General features: G+C 42.2%; 2 protein-coding genes across 7 annotated transcripts in view; one reads left to right on the plus strand and one right to left on the minus strand.

Moving 5' to 3' along the window:
* Positions 1-20,865, minus strand: part of LOC147002090 (5-formyltetrahydrofolate cyclo-ligase-like) — a 92,250-nt gene extending 71,385 nt beyond the window's left edge. For 2 of the 5 annotated variants that reach the window (XM_085827839.1, XM_085827840.1), the window contains exons 1-2: positions 20,712-20,843; positions 15,497-15,758 (exon numbers count right to left, since the gene is read on the minus strand). In XM_085827839.1, the coding sequence (XP_085683965.1) occupies positions 15,497-15,758; positions 20,712-20,828 (379 nt within the window). In that variant the 5' untranslated portion in view covers positions 20,829-20,843. Of the gene's footprint in view, positions 1-15,496; positions 15,759-17,904; positions 18,099-20,542; positions 20,636-20,711 lie in introns of those variants that run through there. The other 3 variants (XM_085827841.1, XM_085827843.1, XM_085827842.1) reach the window with 3 other exon arrangements.
* Positions 20,866-21,315: 450 nt separating this feature from the next.
* The window catches only part of LOC147002091 (uncharacterized), an 86,405-nt gene continuing 84,430 nt past the window's right edge, over positions 21,316-23,290 (plus strand). For both annotated transcript variants that reach the window (XM_085827847.1, XM_085827846.1), the window contains exon 1: positions 21,316-21,500. The gene's annotated coding sequence lies outside the window, so the exon portion shown is untranslated. The remainder of the gene's footprint in view (positions 21,501-23,290) is intronic.

The following is a 23,290-nucleotide window of genomic DNA, read 5'->3' on the forward strand; positions in this document are numbered from 1 at the left end:
ATGGCCCAGGACTGAAGGGGTCATGCAAAGGATTTGAGGCTTGGCACCCTGTAGAGAACCTATGAGAGGCTATTGGTGAAGCCTAGTTGGAGTGGAACACCCCAGTGTATTGGAGACGTCAGTACCATGGGATGATCACCAAGAACAGCAGCCGTAGTGGAGTGGATCAAACTGAGCTTAGAGTGCTACAGAGGGCAGAGCTGGAAAAGTGATGCCAGCCCTTAGGAGGAGTCCAAAAGATCAAGAGGAATCCCAGACACTGAAACAAGAAGCTGTAACATTGAAATTGCCTTGGAGACTCAAAGATGTTAAAGATGCCAGAGCCATGGGATATATGCTGAGGAAAGCTGCTAACAGGGAGAGGAACCAGCCCAGGAGAAAGCAGTTTATTGCAGTCAACAACAATGAAAAAATAGTGGAGATCTGAAGACCGCTTTGACATCAGCCATGGAGGTAGATGCAAAGTTTGGAGTTTGCCCAGCTGGTTTCTTGCCTCGCTTTGGGGATTACAGTTAATTAAGTTGAATGAATCTCAGAAGAGACCTTGAACTTTGGACTTTTAACATTGTTGTGACTGTTATAGACTATGAGGACTTTGAAAGTTGAACTAAATGCATTTTGTATTATTCTATGTTTAAGTATGGCCCCCATAGACTCATGTTTTTGAACAAGTCTATGGGGACCAGGGAGTGGAATGTGATGGTTTATATATCCTTGGACCAGGGAGTGGCACCATCTGAAGGTGTGGCCTTGTTGGAATAGGTGTGGCCTGGTTGGAATGGGTGTGTCACTGTGGTTGTGGGTATAAGATCCTCACCCTAGTTGCCTGGAAGTCAGTCTTCCCCTAGCAGCCTTTGGATGAAGACATAGAACTCTCAGCTCCTCCTGCCTGCCTGGATACTGCCATGCTCCCACGTTGATGATAATGGACTGAACCTCAGAACTGTAAACCAGCCCCATTTAAATGTTGTTTTTTATAAGACTTGCCTTGGTCACGGTGTCTGTTCACAGCAGTAAAACCCTAACTAAGACAGGGAGATCAAATTATTTTCAGGACAAAAAAAAAAAAATTCAGAGATGGTATTATCTTAATCCAAATGGCATTCCTTTGTGTTATTTTGGCACTGAGTTTGGGGGAGATGCACTACCATTCATAGTCAAATGAATGATATTCATGTATTTTATGTTCTAAACAGGAAAATAAAAGTGGGAAGAAGTGAAAGATTTTCCTATGCTTTTTCCCTAACTTGAGTCTCCTCTGGTTATGTAACATTATAAAACAAAAGGAAAGAAAGAAGAAAGGAAGGGAGGGAGGAATAGAGGGAGGGAAGGTGTGAGGAACGGAGGGAGAGAGGGAAGGAGAGAAAGAGAAAGAGGGAAAGAAAGAGAAAGAAAAGGAGAGAAAAAGAGAGAGAAAAAACTTCAATTTCTCAGATGTATTTCAAATCTACGTTAAATTCTTAAAACTTTAAGGTTAACCTTTTCTGTGTGACATAATCGAGAAATAAGCAGAGAACCACAAAAAGGTAAGTTCTGTACAACCCGACTTATGCATATGCATAGCAGTCAAATTCAGAAAGGAAAGATCACTTCTCAGCCCTTTGGCTAAGATCAAGTGCAGAAAGGAAAGAAGAACTGTGGGTGCCTTGGGGCTGGGGCAAGAGTGTCATCTCTCAGTGCACAGTTTCAGGTCCCCAAATGGAAATCTTAAGAGAGCTGTTGCACAACAGAATGTACTTAACACTGTTGGACTGGATGTTTCAGAAACGTAAATTTGGACTTTATACTACATGCTTCTTTACAATAAAAAAGAGAAACAACTACGATAGGAGAGGAAGAGAAGAACTGGGGCTCTGGCAGAGTGAGTGGTTCCCTGGCATGTGTAAAAGCACCAGCATCAGCCACAGGCATCAGGAATGAATCAATTAAAATGTGCCTTACTCTATAGCAGTGGTTCTCAACCCATGGGTTGCAACCCCTTGAGATGAATGGAATGACCCTTTCACAAGAGTTGCCTAGGGCCGTTGGAAAACAGAATATTATGATTCATAACAGTAGCAAAACTGCAGTTTCGAAGGAGCAATGAAAATAATCTATGGTTGGTGTCAGCACTGCATGAGGAACTGTATCAGAGGGACTCAGCATAGGATAGCTGAGAAGCTCTGCTGTAGAGTAATGGAGAGCATCTCTCGTAGGTGCAGGGTAAATAAGGGTGCCTTTGCAGCTCTATCTATCTACATTGTACACAAGGAGCTCAGAAAGTCCTTATCCTAATCAGTTACAGTGCTGCCCAGTTCCCCAGCCTCAGAGTTAAGCAAGAACCTGCTCGCTGGCTTCCACCACTTCTTTTACCCAGATGTTTGACACTTGAAAGCTGGGCAGTCTCTCTAGGTAAGCCAATGCAACTAAACTCACAGTCTGTTTCTCCTGCTTGCCCTTCTCTTGCATGTATAGGAGGCCTCAGAGCTTACTGACAAGAGCTGTGTGCCATCACAACTTCAACTGCTGTAAATCCAAGAAAAAGGAAGTCAGTGCTTTGACATAGTATCACCTAGGTCTCTATCATCCTTTCCCATGATTCATGTGTGTTATTTTCACTCCAGCTAGTCTTGCTATCTGTTTCAATACACCTTCTTCTGGTGGGTAAAAAACCTTCATCTCGAAACCCTTAAGCACCATGAGAGCAGCTGACAAGAAATGAAGGAGAAAAAAAATTCACAAAGCTTTTTTATTTATCAGAAGTTCAATACAATCAAGTCAATAACTAGCCATTATTAATAATTCTATGAATATGCTAGCCTCATCCAAGGAACTATAAGAACATGGGACAGGTTTGTGCCAACAAAGTACTAACAACTTGCTTAGCTAAAACCACACCCAAGAAGTTGAGTGTAAGGAACTCCTAAACCATAATAGATGGAGTAGTGCATGTGCCAAGGCAAAAACAGAAAGGAGATCGTGGTACCCCACTGGCAAGGGCTTAAGTCCAGGAAAATGACATTAAGGAAGTGGGTGCTGGAATAACAGAACTTCCAGTGATCTGGAAGAGGGGCTGCAATGGTCTGTGCATCAAAATAAAATAAACAAAAGCACAGATTTGGGGAGATTGCCATATGTTTGGGGACAGTGATAACTGCCTCTCAAAAAGAAGAAAGAACTAAATAGTTTGTATGATTTTGCTCCAAAGCACTGGATGAGCCTATGAGCAGGCAGAATGTGGGAATCATTCTAGTGTCACACAAGTACTGGCACTGGTGTCACACGCGCTCTATGCTCAAAGCAAGCGCAAGATGGTTTTCAAAGGTCACTTTCACATGTAGCAACTCCTGCTCCAGCTAGCTGCTTTCAGATACTGCCAGCACCTTATTCATCATGATGAACTGCTGTCTGCACACCCAAACAAATAGAACAGCATTTGTGGGGCATCTACTCTGGACTATCCTTTTTTGTTCTCCATGATTTGGGTACCTATTTTTAATCAGTTCTGAAAATGGAGAGTCTTAGAAACAAAAACACCTGGCTTAGCTTCACCGTTCACTGTGTGATGTTGATGAATCGTTGCCCACAGAGGCCCATTCCCTTACCTCCAGGTAAAAACCTGACTTGGGTGGTCTCCAGTTGACCCCACTTCAGTGATTAAATGACTAAGGGACACACACATGTGGAGACTGTGGACAAAGGCACTGCTTTAGTCTGTACATCTGTGAAACACTGACATCTGCTGGGCTTGGAGAAAGGTATGCAGTTCATCTAACACAGCCTCGAGAAATCCAGTTTGCACACCTCCTTTTGAAAACTGTTAATCAAGGATAAACATTTTTAATAAAACCAGAGCGTCAAGGTTTGTTTTCATGAAATTTAAGAAATAATGTGCAATTGTAATAATTCTGAAATTCTTTCAGAGATTTCTGATTCTATTTAAAAACTTGAGACTAAGCTGGTATGTTTCTCTATACAATAGGGGAAATACACTTTATAATATAATGGAGTAATCAGCTATGGTGGCATGTGTTTAATCACAGCTCTGGGGAGCCTAGGGTAAAAAGAATGGTGACTTCCAAACTAATCAGAGCTATCTAGTAAAAAATAAACAAACAAACAAACAAACAAACCTAATATTCTCTCTGTCTCTCTCTCTGTTTCTCTCTCTCTCCCTGAATATATGTGTGTGTTTGTGTGTGTGTGTGTATACACTACATAAGAGGTATATACGCACTATATAAGAAGGAAAAGCCCACCTATAGTAATAACAAGTATAAGCTGGCTAAAATCACTTAACAATACACTAAAGGAAGTGTGCACAGTAAGGTGAGAGGCACATGGACACATGGAAGATACTATGCTAAGAATTCTATGACTCTTTGGACCTGTTTTTATCTTACTATCCAGTAATCCTATTCGATATACCATCTTTACAATAAAAATTAAAAAAAGTTTCTGACAGAAGAACAAATATACCAAAACATTCTTACTAACTCTTTAAAACTCTTTAAAAATTGAAAATGTAAAAATTTATTTTATTATTTTTAGTTATGTGTAGGCATGTGCACATGAGCACAGATGCCCAGGTAGGCCAGAAGAGGGGGTCAGATCCTCTGGAGCCAGAGCTGTCGATGCAGACAGGTACTGGAAACTGAGCTCAGAGCTTCTACAATAATATTACCTTCTCTTAACTGCCAAGCCAGTTCTCCAGACCCAGAAAAATGTAGCTTTCAAATCTACCAGAATGTTCACACAGCTATGCTGAGACATTTTGGGACAACTCTCCATTGGGATGCCCATGGCTACACTTGGGTATACACTGTCTTTGTCCTAAGCAGATCTGTCTCTGTCTCTCTCTCTCCCCTTCTCCCGCTCCACTCCACTCTTTCAATACTAGTGTTTAAATGTATATTAAATTTTTTCTTAATAAATTCCAACTCTGTTTCGAATTGTTCATCCTACCCCTATTTTCATTGATGAAGTCATGCATCCTGACTTCAGTGGAGGGGAGATCCCTGAGAAGGAAGCCACAGACGGAGCCAGAACAGAGCTTTGTCTTCTTCCTCCTGTGGCTGCTGCCGGATGAGGTGATGTCATTTACAAGCCCAGGAAGGAAATTCATCTGAATATACAGCAACAGAGCTTGCTTTGTCCCTTAGACAACAAGCAAACAAACAAACAAAACAAAAAACAAAAAACCCACAGAGTATTTTGCAAGTCTACAGAACTCTAACAGGAACTGACCCACCCTACACTGGCCCAGCACCACCCTAGAATCTGCATAGTTATAAATAAGCAAAGGTAAATTCCAGATTTCCCTTATATATATAGGTTTTGTTACCATTAAAGCCAATGAGAGGTAAGAGTTTCCAGAAGTTTCTTGCAGTAGGGACAGCTAACATTCAACCACTGCCATCAGCTCCATTTCCCTTCTTGCTTACCTCAGATGTGATGGCAGGATCTGCAGAAGCCATTTCACAAGTAGAAAAGAAATACCAAGGAAATGGTAGCCCACACTCTCATGCATAAAAATAGGTAATAAATAAGCCCCCTCCTCCTTCAAACTGGATTTCACAGGATTTATGTTCCTGTTAGAATAAAATGTCATTACCAGCAAAACTGTAATAATCAAATATATTAACCTACAAAGAAAGCTTTAATAAATTCCAAAAGTTCTAAACTATTTGTGTTCAATCTTCTTAATGTTGTGACCCTTTAATACATTTGCTCACGTTATGATGACCCATAGTCATAAAATTATTTTTGGTGCAACCTCATAACTGTAATTTTGCTACTGTTATGAATTATAATGTAAATATCTGTGTTTTCCAGTGGTCTTAGGTGGCCCCTGTGAAAGAGTCATTGAATCCCCAAAGAAGTCTGACCCACAGGTTGGGAACTGCTTCCTGAGGGCAACAGATAAGAAAATGGTTAGGATGTTTAATAACAGTTAATAACTTTAAATATTGCTTGGACCAATGAAGCATTTAATACCATTAAGATAAAACAGATAACAATGAGTCTAAAACATTTTATATTAAAATATTAACTATTTTTATATTTGTGCTAATATACAGGGAGGAATGAAAATAAAAGAATAAGGAATCAGAAAGATGTTACACTCTAATAGCAAACTAACCAAAAGCAACAATATTGACTGCTTGCATGATTAAAACAGAGTAGGAAGGGCATGGTGGAGCACGCCTTTAATCCCAGCACTCAGGAGGCAGAGGCAGGCGGATTTCTGAGTTCGAGGCCAGCTTGGTCTACAAAGTGAGTTCCAGGACAGCCAGGGATACACAGAGAAACCCTGTCTCGAAAAACCAAAAAAAAAAAAAAAAAAAAAAAAAAAAAAAAAAAAAAACAAACAAAACAAAAAACAAAAAACCAAAGAGTAGGAAAAGGGTAGACAATAAGGAGATGAAGGAAAAAGTTGGGGGAGACACGGGGAAGGCAGATAGTAGGAGAGAGGAATGGAAAGGGAAACGAAGGTCTCTGGGGAGGGGAAGAAGCACTGGAATTCCCTCTGTGCCCTTCTACATCTCTGTCCACAGGAGAAGTTTTTCGTAGCTCCCTGGCCCTAGCTCTGAGTGTTCAGAGCCTAAATATTTCACCCAGCCAGTCCTTAAGCAGCCCTTTCCTCCTCAACCAATCACCCTTGTCAACAACGATACTCCCCATCCCACCTACTCACTGGACCGCTGGCCCTCTGCATCCTTAGCCTGTCAGCACACTGACCACTGCAGGAAGTTAAGAAAATAAATCTACTGAACAAAGCACAGATGTTTCAAAGCTCTTTAGAGTTAGCATCACTGGACTAGGTTATTTTCCTATTATACTATGTTAGGAATAAAACCTAACTGTGAGTCTACCAGGAGAGATCATTCAGTGAACATCATAGATGGTTAGGACTTTATTACAACAACTAATAGCCTTTTTAAAAAAAAGTATTGAGCTGGGATCCAGTTAGACAAGGGCTTGCCTAGAATGCCTTGAAGACCTGAGTTCGATCCCCAGTATAGCATAAACAAGGAATAGTTGTAGATACCTAAAATCAAAGTACTTGCTAGGATCAGAAATAAAGAATCAGAAGCTCACAAGGTCAAGGACATCTTCAGCTACTTGGTAATTTCAGGCCAGCATGGAGTATAAGAGACTCCATCTTAAAAACAAAACAACCCACTAAAGTAAATAAAATGAAAAAAAAAAAGAAACTGAAAAGTATCTAAAAATTAGAAAATATAAACATGAAATCCTTCTAAATCTGTCCACCTTAGCCTTTCTTTTTCTTCATCTATGTAGTCAAAAGAAGAATTTGTGTGTGTGTGTGTGTTGTTTCAGAGGAGACATACAGTCTCACTATGTAACTCAGGCTGGCCACAAACTCACAAGGATCCTCCTGCCGTAGTTTCCAGAATGCTAGAAAAGCAGGCAGTTGCAGGCATGTCCCATCAACCCAGCTTCCTTTCCTCTCTTAACTCTTTCCTAAAACATATAAATATTTAAAGCAATAATCATACTGTACTGATGGATGAATAGTATATTGAGATATAATTTATGTGATACAAAAGGGAGAGGGACTCATACAGAAGCAAACTCACTGTATTTTATTGGAATTTAGTAAACACAGATCTGAAACAGACTGAGCTATATTATAAGCCATATTACATTCTTTAAGAAACAGCACTTGGGAGGCAGAGGCAGGTGGATTTCTGAGTTCAAGGCCGGCCTGGTCTACAGAGTGAGTTCCAGGACAGCCAGGGCTACACAGAGAAACCCTGTCTCAAAAAAACAAAACAAAAACAAACAAACAAAAAACTCCAAAAGAAAACACTAAATTTCTTTTAGACAGAATTTAAAAATCAACAGGGGCATTAAGGGAGAGTTTACACACACAAACTCCCTCACTTTGTATGCTACGCTGTTTACATGACCAGTATTTCCAAACACCTGCATTAGTGGAACTGCAGAGAAGGCTGAGACCCCTGGCAGGGGTGAGACCTGACCCTGCACAGATACAAAATCACTTCTATTTAAATATTTTTTGGTTTTCCTTTAAATTAGTATCCTTATGGTCCATGAATTGCTTTTATTTTCAACCATGTATTTCACGTGTGACTATGTTGATATATATAAAAAGTCATGTGAGTTTCTGTTTGTGTAATTGTTTTGCTAGGTAGGTCTACATCAAAATTAGCAAATGTACCTGTTAGTGTTATTGCTTTATAAGGTCACCAGATAATGAATGCCCTTTTGAGAAAGACATCTAAGCCAATAGCTTTACAGTGTTTTAGAACTTACTGAAAGAAAAATATCAGATCCATTTCATGATCAGCACACCTAAATAAACATTGCTTCCCAATTTCTTTCTGGTTTGGTTTTTAGTGCTTCTTAAGGAAATTAAAGCCCACTGATGCCAGGTATAGAACTGCACATCCTGGTACCCAACCCTCCAAAGGCTGAGGATAAAGCATCATAAATGTAAGGACACTCTGGGCAACCTAGGAAGACTCTGTCTCAAAACTAACAAGTGTAGTGACTGACGAGGAAGCTGTTGGTATAATGCTTACCAAGCAAGCACAGTGCCCCGGTTTGATCTCCAGCACTAAATACATGGGGATAGTGGCATGCATTGTGGCCTCAGCATCGGAAAGGTACAAGCAAGTTAAAAAGTTCAAAGTCATCACACTCAGTGATGTAGCAAGTAAGGCCAGACTGGGCTACATGAAATTCTGTCTCAAAATCAAATAGAGCCATTAATGAGTCATGGATTGAAGTTACAAAACTCTGCCCTATATAATACGATAAATGGCTTCATGCCAGAGTTTTGGTAAATGGTCCTGGCTAGCTGAGCCACTATACTCTGAGAATTCTAAATTTCACAAAGTGAACTTCACTGCTTAGCCCGAAATAATGAGACAGGTAATCACAAGATACATTTCACTTTCCACTGCATCTCATAGCTTGTTGCCCACTTCATTCAGTAATACCACAGTGGTCTATTGGCTGTGCTCTGTTCTTGGTTCGTATACTTTCTGTGAAATGGTAGCTTTCAGGCTGTGCCTTATCTACCTCATACATACCTTTGACTCCTTTTAGAGTATGGTAAGCCCCAGTTCCACCTCCAGCACTGCATAAACTGGGTAAGGTGGCAGATACCACCATGTGTCTGGAGAGTAGCCACCAAAGTCATCCTCGGCTACACGTGAGCTCTAGGCCAGCCTGGGCTATGAGACCTCAAGACCAAGGGGCTGGGGATGGCACTAGAGTAGAAAACTAGAGAACAGGATGGCCTCCCACTCTCGTTAACTGCCTGTGTGTCTTCTAAAAAGTCACTTCACCTCTCTGTGCTACAGCTAACTCATCGGAATAAGGGAGAGACTGTATAAGGACAGTAAGAATTTGTTCTGCTTTCTGCAATGCCTACATGGAAGGAAATTTTCTCTATAATCCAAAGAAGGAAGCCACTCCAACAGCCATCACAATAGATAAATGTGCAAAAGCACATATGAAAATGACAACAGCTTTGATTTACTTTTAGCTAAAACAAGACATTTCAAAACATCAGTAAAATCAACAATGTTTCTGTTGTGTGAAGGAGATGTGGTTAAAGGTTTGCTAAAACACTTCCTGTAAGAGCAGTGCTGCTACAAATCACACTGAAAACACCAAATCATGACGGATATTTAGCAACTCTCTTCTTTGCTTAGTATAAACTAAACCAAAACCAAGTGTTCTCTCCTGAGCATGTGACAGTCATCTGTGTGGCAGTGTCCCTGAGTCACTGCTTAGTATGTGACTCTTAGAACAAAACCAAGAGTTCTCTTGAGTATACGGCAGTCGTCTGTGTGGTGGTGTCCCTGAGTTTCTGCAAGTAGCTGAGACAGTATGGCCTGGCCCCCAGGACTATGGACATCCCTGGCTTCCAGTCTAATAATTAACACATTTGTTCAGCCTACAAGAGAGGAGATATAGCAGAAGTATTAACTTCATCTGACCTGAGGCATAACAACGATCTCAACGTACCCGAGGGCACAGAAAGAACCATGGTGCAGTAGGTCAAGATCTGCCATCTGGCAGGAGTGACATAGTCTAAAGCGTGACAGTTGTGATCATCCAGTGGCTATTAGGATACAGAAGCACTTACTGACAGGGAATTAGAATTTCCTAGTAATATCATGCTGCAAGGAGGGAAAGGTTAAAGCCTGGTGCCAGTCAGTGAGGAACCTCTTTTCTGCTTTTCACATGAAGGAACTGGGGATGGGGGGACGGGGCAAGCCTGGCTTGTTGTGCTTCTAGAACCCAAGCTTTTTTTTTTTTTTAAAGATTTATTTATTTATTATATGTAAGTACACTGTAGCTGTCTTCAGACACTCCAGGGCGCCAGGTCTCGTTGCGGATGGTTGTGAGCCACCATGTGGTTGCTGGGATTTGAACTCTGGACCTTCGGAAGAGCAGTCGGGTGCTCTTACCCACTGAGCCATCTCACCAGCCCGAACCCAAGCTTTTGATCCTAAATACTCCATTAACAAAATTGCAATTTCTGCTTCTTACCAACCTTTAACACAATACCCATCACAAGTACACAAGGCCTCCAAGCCAATACTCAGCCTCCACTGCAAGTGTGGCAACATCAGCAGCCAGGCAGCATCCCATGATTCTCAATGACTTTCCCAAAACCAGCCCTGAGAGAAGGAAAATTCCAGGACCATCATGCAGGAAGGCCCTGACCAAAGCCAGAGATAATGTTGACATTTTACATATGATATAAATAAAAAAAATCATAGCATCAATTAAATAATTCCCATGTATTGTTTGTAAGTTTTTAAATTCAGGTTTTCTTCATGTATAAAGGACTGATCATCTATTCATCTATATTAGTATTGTCTGAACTTATAATAAATTCAGATTTACTTTGAGAACTTTCCAGTATGAATCAACATGTTGACAAAGTTATTAGGGTCAGAGCATAGACCCTGGCAAGCAAAACAAGCCAGGCTCAGCCACTGCCCTCAAAAGGTCAATTACACAGACAACAGTACAAAACAGAGAGAGGAGATCAATCCAATGTGGCCACATTGGAAGGAGGAATCAATAAAGAGGTGCAATGAACGCCGCCCCAGCCAACCCTCTGCTGGTCTGGCCACAATGTTTACTTTTTGAGTATGCCTCTATTTACTCATTTGGTTGGGTATTCTGTAAGTTACTGGGCAAGGAATCACATGTTACCAAACATGTAGGAAATCAGAAGTCAAGTTGCTGGAGTCCGTTTTCTCCTACCATTTGGGTTCCAGGATCAAACTCAAGTCCTCAGCTTGGTGAGGAGGAACCGTTACCTACTGAGCCATCTTGCCAGCCCCAAGGTTTACATTTCAATAGCAGGCAGGCACTGTGAAAAATAGCAGGCAAGGGTTGTATGTAAATAAGCAGTCCCACTCCCTGGGTGGTCACTGTCCATCACTGTTCCCACTCCAGTTTCTCCTGCCAGGTGGTCTGGAAAGGTATCAGAATTGTGTGAAATCTCTCCGTGGGAGACAAATCCCTCCCCTGGGTGGCACCAGCCTTCAGCTTTTTCCATCTCTTGGCATGGGGTTTTTGAAAAAGGTCCTTATGACCACTGCTTCAATAATCTGATAACTGAAGGAAAAGGCACCTTGTCTCTCTCCTTAGCCTGTCTTCCTTCCTGCTTGGATGACTATATGTACTATGAACCAAATGATAGGAGGTACCAGGGATACAGTATCTTAGACCAAAATCTTAGCCCCTATAGAGACTAAGTCTATTAGAACAAAAAGACATATGCTCTGAAGAAGAATTAATAAAACGTGGGGATTAATTCTAAGTGCCAAGGACTTAAGAATCACAGAAGAAAAAGACTAGGGTGTTGGGAGCAGCCAGGGAAAATATTTAGTACTCAATGATGATGGAAACGTTCTACTGATCCCTCCTGACAACACACTGTGTAGTATTTAACTGTATATCATCCGACTTTGCTCTCACTACAAAATGGCTTTATTAGTGCCAACTCTTGGGGCCTTTCAGCTTTTTAGTCATTTGCCAAATTCGTAAGGAATTGAACCCAGATTACAATTTGAGGGCCAGGGATCTCAGACCCTGGACTACAATATTTTAGCCTGAAGAAACACATGACACATTCCAGCCTAGAAAACAGCAAGCCTCATTTTCACAGAAGGCTGTGTACATTATAACACAACTCTAGCAAAACAGAAGGCACAGAAGCAAGGGCACTTTCACAGAGCACTGACATCATCTCACTGAATCTCGACAATAGCCTATGGGTAGGCTTCATGAGTTCCACCTCTGGGTGAGATATCTGGACTTCACAAGAGCTCAGGAACAGAGGTCATAGTTAGAAAGGAGGAAAACTATAGAGATCAGTCCTGAATCCCTCACCTATAACAGCGATGAAATGCTATCCTCCAGCTGAGTACTGTGGGAGACGGAGAGGAACCACACTGGGGAGAAGCAGAAAGCAAGGGGAAACAGTGGCTCATTCAGTGGCCTGGACTTTAGAGTTAGCCAAAGTCCCAGCTTTTGTCCACAACAGATCAGCAGGAAGTACTGTTGGCCAGAGACAGAGATCATTACAGTATCCAGGAAAAAAATCTAACAGATGGGTGAGCTGTATAAAAAGGCATCTGAGGGAAACCAATATGATCAGGAAACAAGTTTGAAAGTCATTCTAGGGGAATAGTCAGTGTGACCAGTCAACTGGGGATAAAAGGTCACTGGGATCAGAAGCAGGTGATAAAAATTGTACAAAGCTGGATTGGGGAAATATCTGAATGGCTATGAAGGCTTGCTGCTTAAGCATGAGGTTCAATCCAGGTGCAGTTGTGTCTGTAACCCAGCATTATAATGTGGAAGAAAGAGAAGGATACATTGGGGCTTTGTCACTGCCAGCCTAGCTCCGAACTCACTGAGAGACCCTTGTTCAAAGCCATAAGGTAGAGGGTGATAGAGCAGGGCACCCAAAACCCTCCTTTGGCTTCTACATGCATCTGTGCACACACATACATAGAGCACACACATGCACTGCACATAAATATATACCAAAGAAATATCCAGTAATACCTGATAATTGGATGGTTAAAAAAGAGAGACAAGGATAATTTTATGGGTACATGCCAGCTACAAACAGAAATATATAAAAAGAATAAATTTATGAATGTGAAATCAAGGAATGGTTGAACACCTTGATGTTTAACACAAAGCTTAAAGGGACAGCTCATAGGAGAGGGCCTGTGTCATGCTAGCAGAAGCCCACCTCTATGAAAACCACAGCTAGTTAAGTCTACCCCTGTGGGAAGCAGGTCTCCATCACTTCTCACAGACACTCAGTGACTTCCCCATCCCTGTGAGGGCTGAATGACCCTTTTACATGGGTTCCCTACCAGATATCCTGCATATTAAGATATCATGCTATAATTCATGACAGTAGCCAAATTACAGTTATGAAGTAGTAGAACGAAATAATTTTATGGGTCACCACGACATGAGGGACTGTATTAGAGGGTCACACAGCATTAGGAAGATTGAGAACCATTGAACTAAGTGCTTAATAACTATTTACCAGCCAGATGGCTGTGTAGGTCTATAAGCCTTGGAGGCTGAGACATATGGATTGTGAGATCAAGACCAGCCTGGGCTTTGTACTGAGATCCCATCTCAACCAACCAACAAACAAACAAAAAACCACTTTCAAATTTGTGACACAATTAAATTTTCTTTGGCCTGCTCTCATGCATATCACGACTCTGTGGTAGTTCTCTATAATAAAGTTTTCATTAAATATATATATAAGGACTTTGTGAGAGATGTTGATAAACCCATGCGTACTCTCTGCTATAATTCTACAGGAAACATACAGTCTTAGTAAAGAAACAGGGGTTGAGGAGGGCTGAAGAGGTGGCTACAGGTATTTTCCACAGTCACAGAAAACAGTCAGGAACGGTTGTATACAACCCAGGCTTGAGCCAATAAACTAATTTTGTGTCTATGCATAGTGATTAACTCAGGGACGACCACTTCAGGCAATAAGAGCTAGGACCAGAATTTTATTGGGATTATTAGAAAACCAGACTTGCTCTTTTCTGCTGGGAATTCTAGCTCGAAGGGTGTTATAAGTCCAAGCTGCCATGAGCCACAGTGAACACAAAACCAACGTAGACACAAAAAGAGTCTCAACAAAGACAGACTGACGACTAAGGACACTAATCCAGAGACACTGAAGCTGCCTTGCCTGTGTAGTCTTCAGTTTCTGGACCAATGTTAACCCCTTGTGCTTATGCCAAGTTGATAGTGGTTGAACCAGATTACACACTCTCAATGGAAAAACTCCCGGCTAATCAAATTGTCTAAGCAGCCCTCACTTTAAGGATAAATTCAGTAAAGAGACAGCCCCTCTATTTTCACTTACCAGCTGGTTTAGTACCCTGTAAACCTAAGACAAGAATACCTTACAGGAAAGTTTTGCTTGAGAATCTGTAACTGCAACTCTGGCTACAAGTTCACTCTTTTCTAAGGTGAGATAACAAAGGCAAACCAGGAAGATGAGTAGACAGCAAAGGTGAGATGATGAGATGATCTGCAGAGACTTAGAGATGCAGAGATGATCTGCGCTCCAACTGGCTCGCCTCCATCACTGTGAGGCTTGATTTAGGCTTTAGCATTGAACTTGCCACTTTTTAAACTGCTGATGCAAGGAAAACTGCACACTGAGTGTGATATGAAGAGATAACAGAAAGTGTGCCTGCTCAGCAGACTTTTCTGCAAACAACAGTGCAGGGTGAGGGCTTGGGGGGGGGGGGTGGGCGGGGGTGGGGGTGGGGGAGTGTTCCCTGCCTCATAGCACAGCTGAAAGACTCTAAAGCCTCATACTCTACTCCACAGCAACTTGGGTTATATCACAGGAGCAAAAGCCACAACTGCTGCCACAAACATGGTATGGATGGAGAGAAGAGGATGATGATGAAGAAACCCATGCTGGGGGTGAACATTTGCAAGATCAACCTATGATCTGATTGAATGTCTTTTTTAATTTGACGCTTATATTTAATGTAGAGTACAAGTTGAGATACTTTTATTAACATAAAATTTCTGTCTTCCCAGCTTCAGGGTGAGTCCTTCCAGGCACTGGGCCTTAGCTTCCTAGGCATACAATAGATCTGACCAAGAAATAGATAAAGATATCTGGTAGAAGCCAGAGAGGTGGTGTATGCCCATAAGCGCAGCACTGGGGAGGTAGGACTTTGAGAGTTTGAAGCCAGCCTCACCTACATAGTGACACCCTGTCTCACAAAATACACAAAAGGGGTGAGGGAGAAAAGATTTTTATGAGAAGAAAAACAAATCCAATGAAACCATCAAAACATACAAAGATATCAGTTCTCCCAAGCTAGCCAAGTATGACCATGCTAGCTTCTGAGATCAGAGGAAAGAGGATGCACCAAGGTAAGTGTTTGGATGTGAGAAAAGAGAAAAGATGCCTTACCAGTGGATAAGGCCTCCTCCCGAACATCTCCCTCACCAGGCTGATGAATATTCCAAGATGTCTTGGGAAGTAAAGCGATTTCTTCAGGTGACGTTAATCTCACCATGTCCATGTGATTGCTCTGGAATTGGTACCGAGGGATGAAGCAGATTTTGCCTTGTTTGAAAATGTCCTTGATGATTTCTTCCGTCTCAACTTCATCTTGCATGCTCAGAAAGATGGAAATTCTTTTGGAATTTTGATACTGACTGTGGGCAATCACCTAAGTGGGAAATGATGGCAATTTTAATTCTTCATAAACTAGTAACTTCTCTTACCAATTCCTCCCTTTTGTCTCGGCCTTCTTCAAGGATTGGCGCCGTGAGCTGACACTGCATCCTGATACCTGGCTTTTATTTCAAGACTCAAGAATTGCATACTTGACTCCTTCCTCTCTCCACTATGCCTATGCTTGACCCTATAGAAATTCCTTAAGAAGTCATGGAATGAAAAGCTGTCTATCTTCAGATCCCAGATAAGAACCCAGTTTCCGGTTCCTGACAGTACACCTCAGGGACTTACTCGAGGATTTGGGGGGTATTTTTTTCTATGAAGTTGGGATCTCACAAAATTTCCAGTCCTTGGATCATTGGACATTTCTCCCATTGATTTTCCTCATTTAAGTCCCACTGAGACCTAACCTTACTGGGCTCTGCAGAACCTTTGCTACATCTGTAGGGATGCACATCAACACTTCAGTCTATATGGTGAGTCCCGGGTCAGTCAGTGCCTATGTATCCTAAAGGGCGGTTCTGAATCCGTCCACAAGCTCCCACAGAGAACACGCTGGTAACGGTTTCTTTTTTTTTTTTTTTTTTAAAGATTTATTTATTTATTACATGTAAGCACACTGTAGCTGTCTTCAGACACTCCAGAAGAGGGCACCAGATCTCGTTACGGATGGTTGTGAGCCACCATGTGGTTGCTGGGATTTGAACTCTGGACCTTTGGAAGAGCAGTCGGGTGCTCTTACCCACTGAGCCATCTCACCAGCCCCTGGTAACGGTTTCTTAGCTCAACCAGTGCCATTCCATTCAATTAGGTGCTCACAGAGCTCATTAAAATGGGGGCAAAGGGCTCCTGGTGCAAGAATCTACATTTAGTGGAATCGCTCATCTGACAGTGGGAGCTAAGCTGTGCTCATGAAGTCCTAAGCACTTACCCAGACTCAGAAGTAGGCCCCTTACTCCCTTTCTGTTCCCCCCTGTCCTTCATGCTAAGGAAAGAAGGATAAAGCAAGGGCAGCTTACAAAGATGGCTGACAGAGAGATTTAGGGAAAGAAAGCAAAGTTACATCTAATACCAAGGGGAGAGGGAAGTTAAGCAAAGCATAGCAAAGCGAGGCCAGGGAAGGAAGTCCACCCTGCGAAGCTGTCAGAAGCTGTTGGCAGAAATGAAGCAAATGGAAACCCGGATTTGGAGCAGGCCTGAGGCTTTTGACACCGCTTACCATATAAGAAAGTACTTTTCTTAGTCTCTTTACAGCAGAGTGTAGAAAACCAAGAGCTAAATAAGCAATAAGACACACAGGTAAAATCAGTGTGAGACTATGCACATGCATTTGCCTTTCCTCCTCAGCCCATTTACATGCTATCTGTTAGGAAGGGAGGATGAAGATAATAATTCCTATAAGACAGAGGGAAGATGAGCCAGTATTTATAGACACAGCCGCACTAAAACATGGACACAGGAGGTGGGCAGACTCCATTCTTCCCTTAGAATTCCAAACAGTATCTGCAAAAACAGAGGAAAGCTTGTAGCTAACACACTTTCATTCATAAATGCATATTTATGAATACCAAGGGCCAGGGGTTTCATCCACTATCATGTACAAGGTCCTCAGTTAAGGCTCACTACTCCCAAAAGACAGAAATATGCATGGCCGATCAATGATTTTCATCTATTTTGTAAAACCACACAAAATACAAAATAGAAGAATTTTTTTAAACATAAAAAAATAGAATGGAAAAATGATTTAGTGACAAACAGGTAATTCAAAAGATGGGGATGATTTTTAAATTCTAATTAGTCTTCACAGACAAACTGAAAACAATAACTGAATCTATAAAACATTAATAGACTGCTAGGGAAAGGAATCAGTAAGAGACCTAAGGAGTACTCATTAGACATTAAAACTGTGATTGGCCAAATGAAAACAATCTAGGAGGCCCTGTGAGGGAGAAAGATTAAGAAAAAAATAAGAAAAGTAGTTAAGAGACACAAAAGATTAATCTAGAGTTTTTATTATCTAATTAAAAAGAATTTCTGAAAGATACAAAGGAAAACCAGTTATCAAGATGTAACAGTTTGAATGACAATGAGCATGATAGGTTCACACATTTGTTTCTTCAAAGGGAAAGATATATTACCTGTTTTACATCCAGAAGGCTGGGAATAAATTTAGTTAATAGCCTGATGACCTCTGAACTGTCTGTATGGCCAAGCCACACATGCATGGCTCCTCCAGATTCTTCTGTTTGTCTCAGTTATCCTCCCTAGACCTCTATCTTGAGCATTGTTTCTCAGTCAGTAGAGCCCATCTTTATGGGAGATGTCATGTGTACTTACAAATGAGAGCAGAGGTGGTTAATAACCTGGTGACCTTAGCACTATCTGTATGACGGAGACTACACCGAGACCTTAACTTGTCACATGTAGTCAATCTATAGAATTCATCTCTACCGGAGAAGACACATGTCCCTTGTATGGCTTAAGCCTATTATTTAGAAACTCTTTTGAATTTGAATTAAGTTAATTATAATGAGATTTTCTCCCAAAATGTGCTATGTTTAAATATGCCTAAAATAAGTTTAAGACTCTAGAAGTTTGAACCAACACCAGCTACCAAGTGATGTTGAGCCAGACTTCCTTTGCCCACAGCCTATGGCAGACCCAGGACTCTCACTACCTCCATCTTGTGGATAAGATGTAAGTGCTCCATGCTCCACTATGTTCATAGCAGCCTTATTTATAATAGCCAGAAGCTGGAAAGAACCCAGATGCCCCTCAACAGAGGAATGGATACAGAAATTATGGTACATTTACAAAATGGAGTACTACTCAGCTATTAAAAAGAATGAATTTATGAAATTCCTAGTCAAATGGATGGACCTGGAGGGCATCATCTTGAGTGAGGTAACACAATCACAAAGGAACTCACACAATATGTATTCACTGATAAGTGGATATTAGCCCAGAAACTTAGGATACCCAAGATATAAGATACAATTTGCTAAACACATGAAACTCAAGAAGAATGAAGACCAAAGTGTGGACACTATGCCCCTTCTTAGAATTGGGAACAAAACACCCATGGAAGGAGTTACAGAGACAAAGTTTGGAGCTGTGATGAAAGGATGGACTATCTAGAGACTGCCATATCCAGGGATCCATCCCATAATCAGCTTCCAAATGCTGACACCATTGCATACACTAGCAAGATTTTGCTGAAAGGACCCAGATATAGCTGTCTCTTGTGAGACAATGCCGGGGCCTAGCAAACACAGAAGTGGATGCTCACAGTCAGCTATTGGATGGATCACAGGGCTCCCAATGGAGAAGCTGGAGAAAATACCCAAGGAGTTAAAGGGATCTGCAACCCTATAGGGGGAACAACATGATGAACTAATCAGTACCCTGGAGCTCTTGTCTCTAGCTGCATATGTATCAAAAGATGGCCTAGTCGACCATCACTGGAAAGAGAGGCCCATTGGACTTGCAAACTTTATATGCCCCAATACAGGGGAATGCCAGGGCCAAAAGAAGGGGAATGGGTGGGTAGGGAAGTGGGGGGGGGTATGGGGGACTTTTGGGATAGCATTCGAAATGTAATTGAGGAAAATACGTAATAAAAAAAATTAAAAATTAAAAAAAAAAAAAAAGATGTAAGTGCTCAGCACCATGCTGGCCCACCTGCCTGCCTGCTTCCATGCTTCCCACCAAGATGATCACAGAGCAAGCAGCCTTCTGAACCTGTAAGCAAGCCCAAATGAAATGCTTCCTTTTATAACTTGCTATTGTTATGGTGTCTCTTCACAGCAATAGAACAATAACTAAACCACAAGATATAATGCATAAATGAAAACATTGGTCTCTAGATTGGAACCCATAGGTACTGAGCAGAATGACAATAAAGTAAATAAAATTCGACTAATATGGACCAACTTGGAGTTGAATATACAATATATTTAAAGGTTGTGACTAGAGAGATGGCTCAGCAGTTTAAGATCACCTGCTGCTTTTGCAGACAACCTGGGTTCAATTTCCAGCACCCACATGGGGACTTACAACCTTCCTGAACTCTGTCTAGTTCCAAAGGATCTGGCACCCACTTCTAACGTAAGACACCAGGCACACACACACAATGGTCTTACATACGTGCAAGCAAAACACGAATACATTTCAACTACAAATAGTGCCAATCGTATAGGTATTTTCTTTAAAATAATTCCGTTGAGGATATACTCTTAAGAAAGCTGAGGAAAACTAAGTAAGGAAAGAGACAAAACCAGAAAATAAGCACCAGAAACAACCCCAACTCAGAAGCAGCAACCCAAGGTGTAATGAATGCTGTGCAGAGAACGCAGAAGTCACAGCAACAACAGTTATCTCCCCGTAGATAAAACTCCAGTCGAGTTTTGCCAAAATAAAGGTAAAGGCGATTTAAAACTGCTAGAAAAACAGAGCCAAATTCCATGTATGTTCTAAGTATGGACAAATAAAATACAGCGCATTTTTGAACAGTTGTATCACTGAGCCATATTCCCAGCCCTACAATGGTTCCATTTGTCTCCTTCCTCTGCTAGATCCTCTGATCCCTTAGGGACGACAATCATGTTTGTCATCTCTATTAACCAACACATTAAAAAAAAAAAAAGGTTTACTAGGTGTTCAACACATGAGAATGGATTTCAATTAAACCGGAGAGTGATCCCACAGTCTCTACAGCTCCTAATGGCTGCAATGCCTTTCCTAGCAATAACAAAATAGCTCTGTGAATGACCAAACCTGCCCGGAAGCTCAGCTTGGCTCCCTCAGAAGCTCCAGGGCCAGCCAGAGCCGCCCTCGCTGGCTGAGCGCGCGCCCCGACAACGCGCACGCGCCCCGGGGAGGTGCGCCTGCGCAGACTCGCGAGCCCACCCTTCCCGGAGTTTAACTCCGGGCAGTCTTCTCGCACCTTCTGCGTGAGGAGGTGAGACTGCCTCAGCCGTTCCTCCGCGCTCAAGGCCCTCAAGCGCTGCTTCAGCTCGGCCCGCAGGCCCCTCTTGGCACTGTTAACTGCGACCGCCGCCATTCCTGGCAAGCACCGCCCTGGCCACGCCCATCACCCTCGGAGCTTATGGGGCGGGACTCCAAATCCCCTGCCTCAGTTAACCTGCAGTGGTGCACAGGCCACTTAGGCATCTGAGCAGACTCCTATCCTGTGGCAGCAGATAACAGCGTGCTGTGGCGTCCTTGACCCTTAGTGCTTGATAGCTGGGGATTGTGCACGCAGCCCAGTATACTTGCCCTCTCTCACAGACCACAGAAGGTCGCCATGCTTCTGCAGAGGGTCTAACAAAGGCTGTCAACTATAGTCCAGGACTCCATATTCATCTAATTGTGGAGTACAGGGCTCGAGAAGCTTCAGAAGGGCAAAGCAAGCCAGACATGCGAATACATCACACGGGAAGGCTCTTGGTTCCTCCTGGTCAATGGATCAAACATTCTCCTTTACCACCAAGTGCCTTCCTCTCCTTTTCAGCCAGTTGGCTCCTTATGATAGATTTTGGGGCCGCTTTTATAACATATGGCAGGCCCTTTCTGGAGATGGATGTTCCCTCTCTGGAGAGCTCAGGACTCAGTCAGACTGTTCGTTGTTCTAGAAGTATTTAACCACTGTTGCCACTGTTGGAATCTGCTGTTCAGAGACAGATAATGCCTTTCTCTAACAGGACATTTGACTGAGAATGGAGCAGAGAATAAAGTAACTAGATTTGAGAAGCACTGACTCAGATTTATAACACCACCCCATGTCACCGTGCAATACCCGAGGACTGATTTTTGAGAGTTAATTTTTCAGAGCTGCGGAGATAGTTTAGTCGGTAAAAAGACCAAGTACACCAGCACGATAGAGCTGGCACCCGTGTTAAGGTTATGTAGTTCAGTTCTGTAAGATCTAAGTGCCTGTAGACAAAGCAAAGTGGGGGAGAGAGAATATAGATGAATAGAATCTTATCATGAACAGTAAAAAAACGCTGGGTTCACTTACATCTGGGATTGCATCCTTATGCTTATAGACCATGTCAGTGTGCCAATGTAATATCCATTCACCAATAGTTGAACATGAGTGTGGTGTATGAATCAGTTTCGACTGAAAACATGTGAGACATGGAGAATCCTGAGCCATCCTCAGACCTAGGGAGTCCAAATGGTTATCTTAACATCGTCCTCAGGTGATCCCTACCCATAATAATGTTTGAGAATCACCACCATAAATCAATGAATTCACCAACTATTAATTAGCAGGAATAAATAGAACTTAGCATGGATATAGTCCTGGGTGTTATCACCAGCACTACCAATAATAATAATAATAAGTGTACATGTTAAATTGTTGCTGTTAAATTCTGAAGGCAGAGCTTTTTTGGATATCCATGACAATTACATGTGGCTCCCTACATAGACACATCCCTTCATCAATAAATACAGGTAGTCTAGCAGCATAACCCAGGGGTAAAGTATGTACAAGGCTTTTGATCACCAGGGCTGCAAAAATGATAGCTTTGATAAAAGTATATGAGTTACATACGTACATTTTCTTCGAGGATATATTTGTACCTATAACTGCATGTGATCTTAGTGTGTAAAGCTCTCTAGAGTCATAAATCTGCATATTCTATCACAGGTAATGATATATTTTGTAAAATGCAGTGTAGTGCCCATGCTGAGACACCCCCTCCAGATACCAGCCATAAAACAGGTGTAGTATAAAATGAAGCTTTTGGGAATGGAAAGAAAGGGTTGAGAAGGAGAGAGAGAGAGAGAGAGAGAGAGAGAGAGAGAGAGAGAGAGAGAGAGAGAGAGAAGAAGAAGAAGAAGAAGGAGGAGGAGGAGGAGGAGGAGGAGGAGGAGGAGGAGGAGGTGGAGGTGGAGGAGAGAAGAGAGCAAAGAGGAAAGAGAGGAAAGAAAGAGAAGAAAGAGAGGAAAAAGAGAAGAAGCTGGCCAGGAATGCATGGGGGGTGTGGGGGGGTGGGGGGGTGGGGAGACAGAGAGGCCAGAGGCAAGGTCCTCAGAGAGAAAGCAGAAAGGGTCACAGGGAGCCCCTAGAGGCCAAACAGTCCTTTTATAGCAAGCCAGGCTCCTGACATGAGACCCTGACTCAAAACAAAAGCAAAGAAACCTTGCATAAAATATCTTGACCTTGGTGGCATACACCTCTCCTCTCAGCACTCAGAAGACTGAGGCAGGAAGACTGTGCTGATAGGATCCTGCTGAGCTACACCGTGAGAAGTGTGTCTTGAAACACACAGTTTCAAGGTTTGAAGGTGAAATTCCCCCAACCACAGTCTCATGTCTGAACATTTGGTCCCCTATCTGGTGGCACTGTTTCGGGGTGTTGTGGAACATTTCTAACAAGTGACTGACTCACTGTGGGCATCAGAGCTCAAAAGTCATTACTGGGTCTGACTCACCTCAGTAAGATTCTAATTAACTTCCTACCTGGTCTTCTTGCTTATTCCTTCCCACTTCTCCACTTTAAAGGTGGCAATAAAA

Source organism: Mus caroli, unplaced genomic scaffold, assembly GCF_978045245.1.
Source record: "Mus caroli unplaced genomic scaffold, Mus_caroli_1 scaffold_11, whole genome shotgun sequence".
NCBI classification, from domain to species: domain Eukaryota; kingdom Metazoa; phylum Chordata; class Mammalia; order Rodentia; family Muridae; genus Mus; species Mus caroli.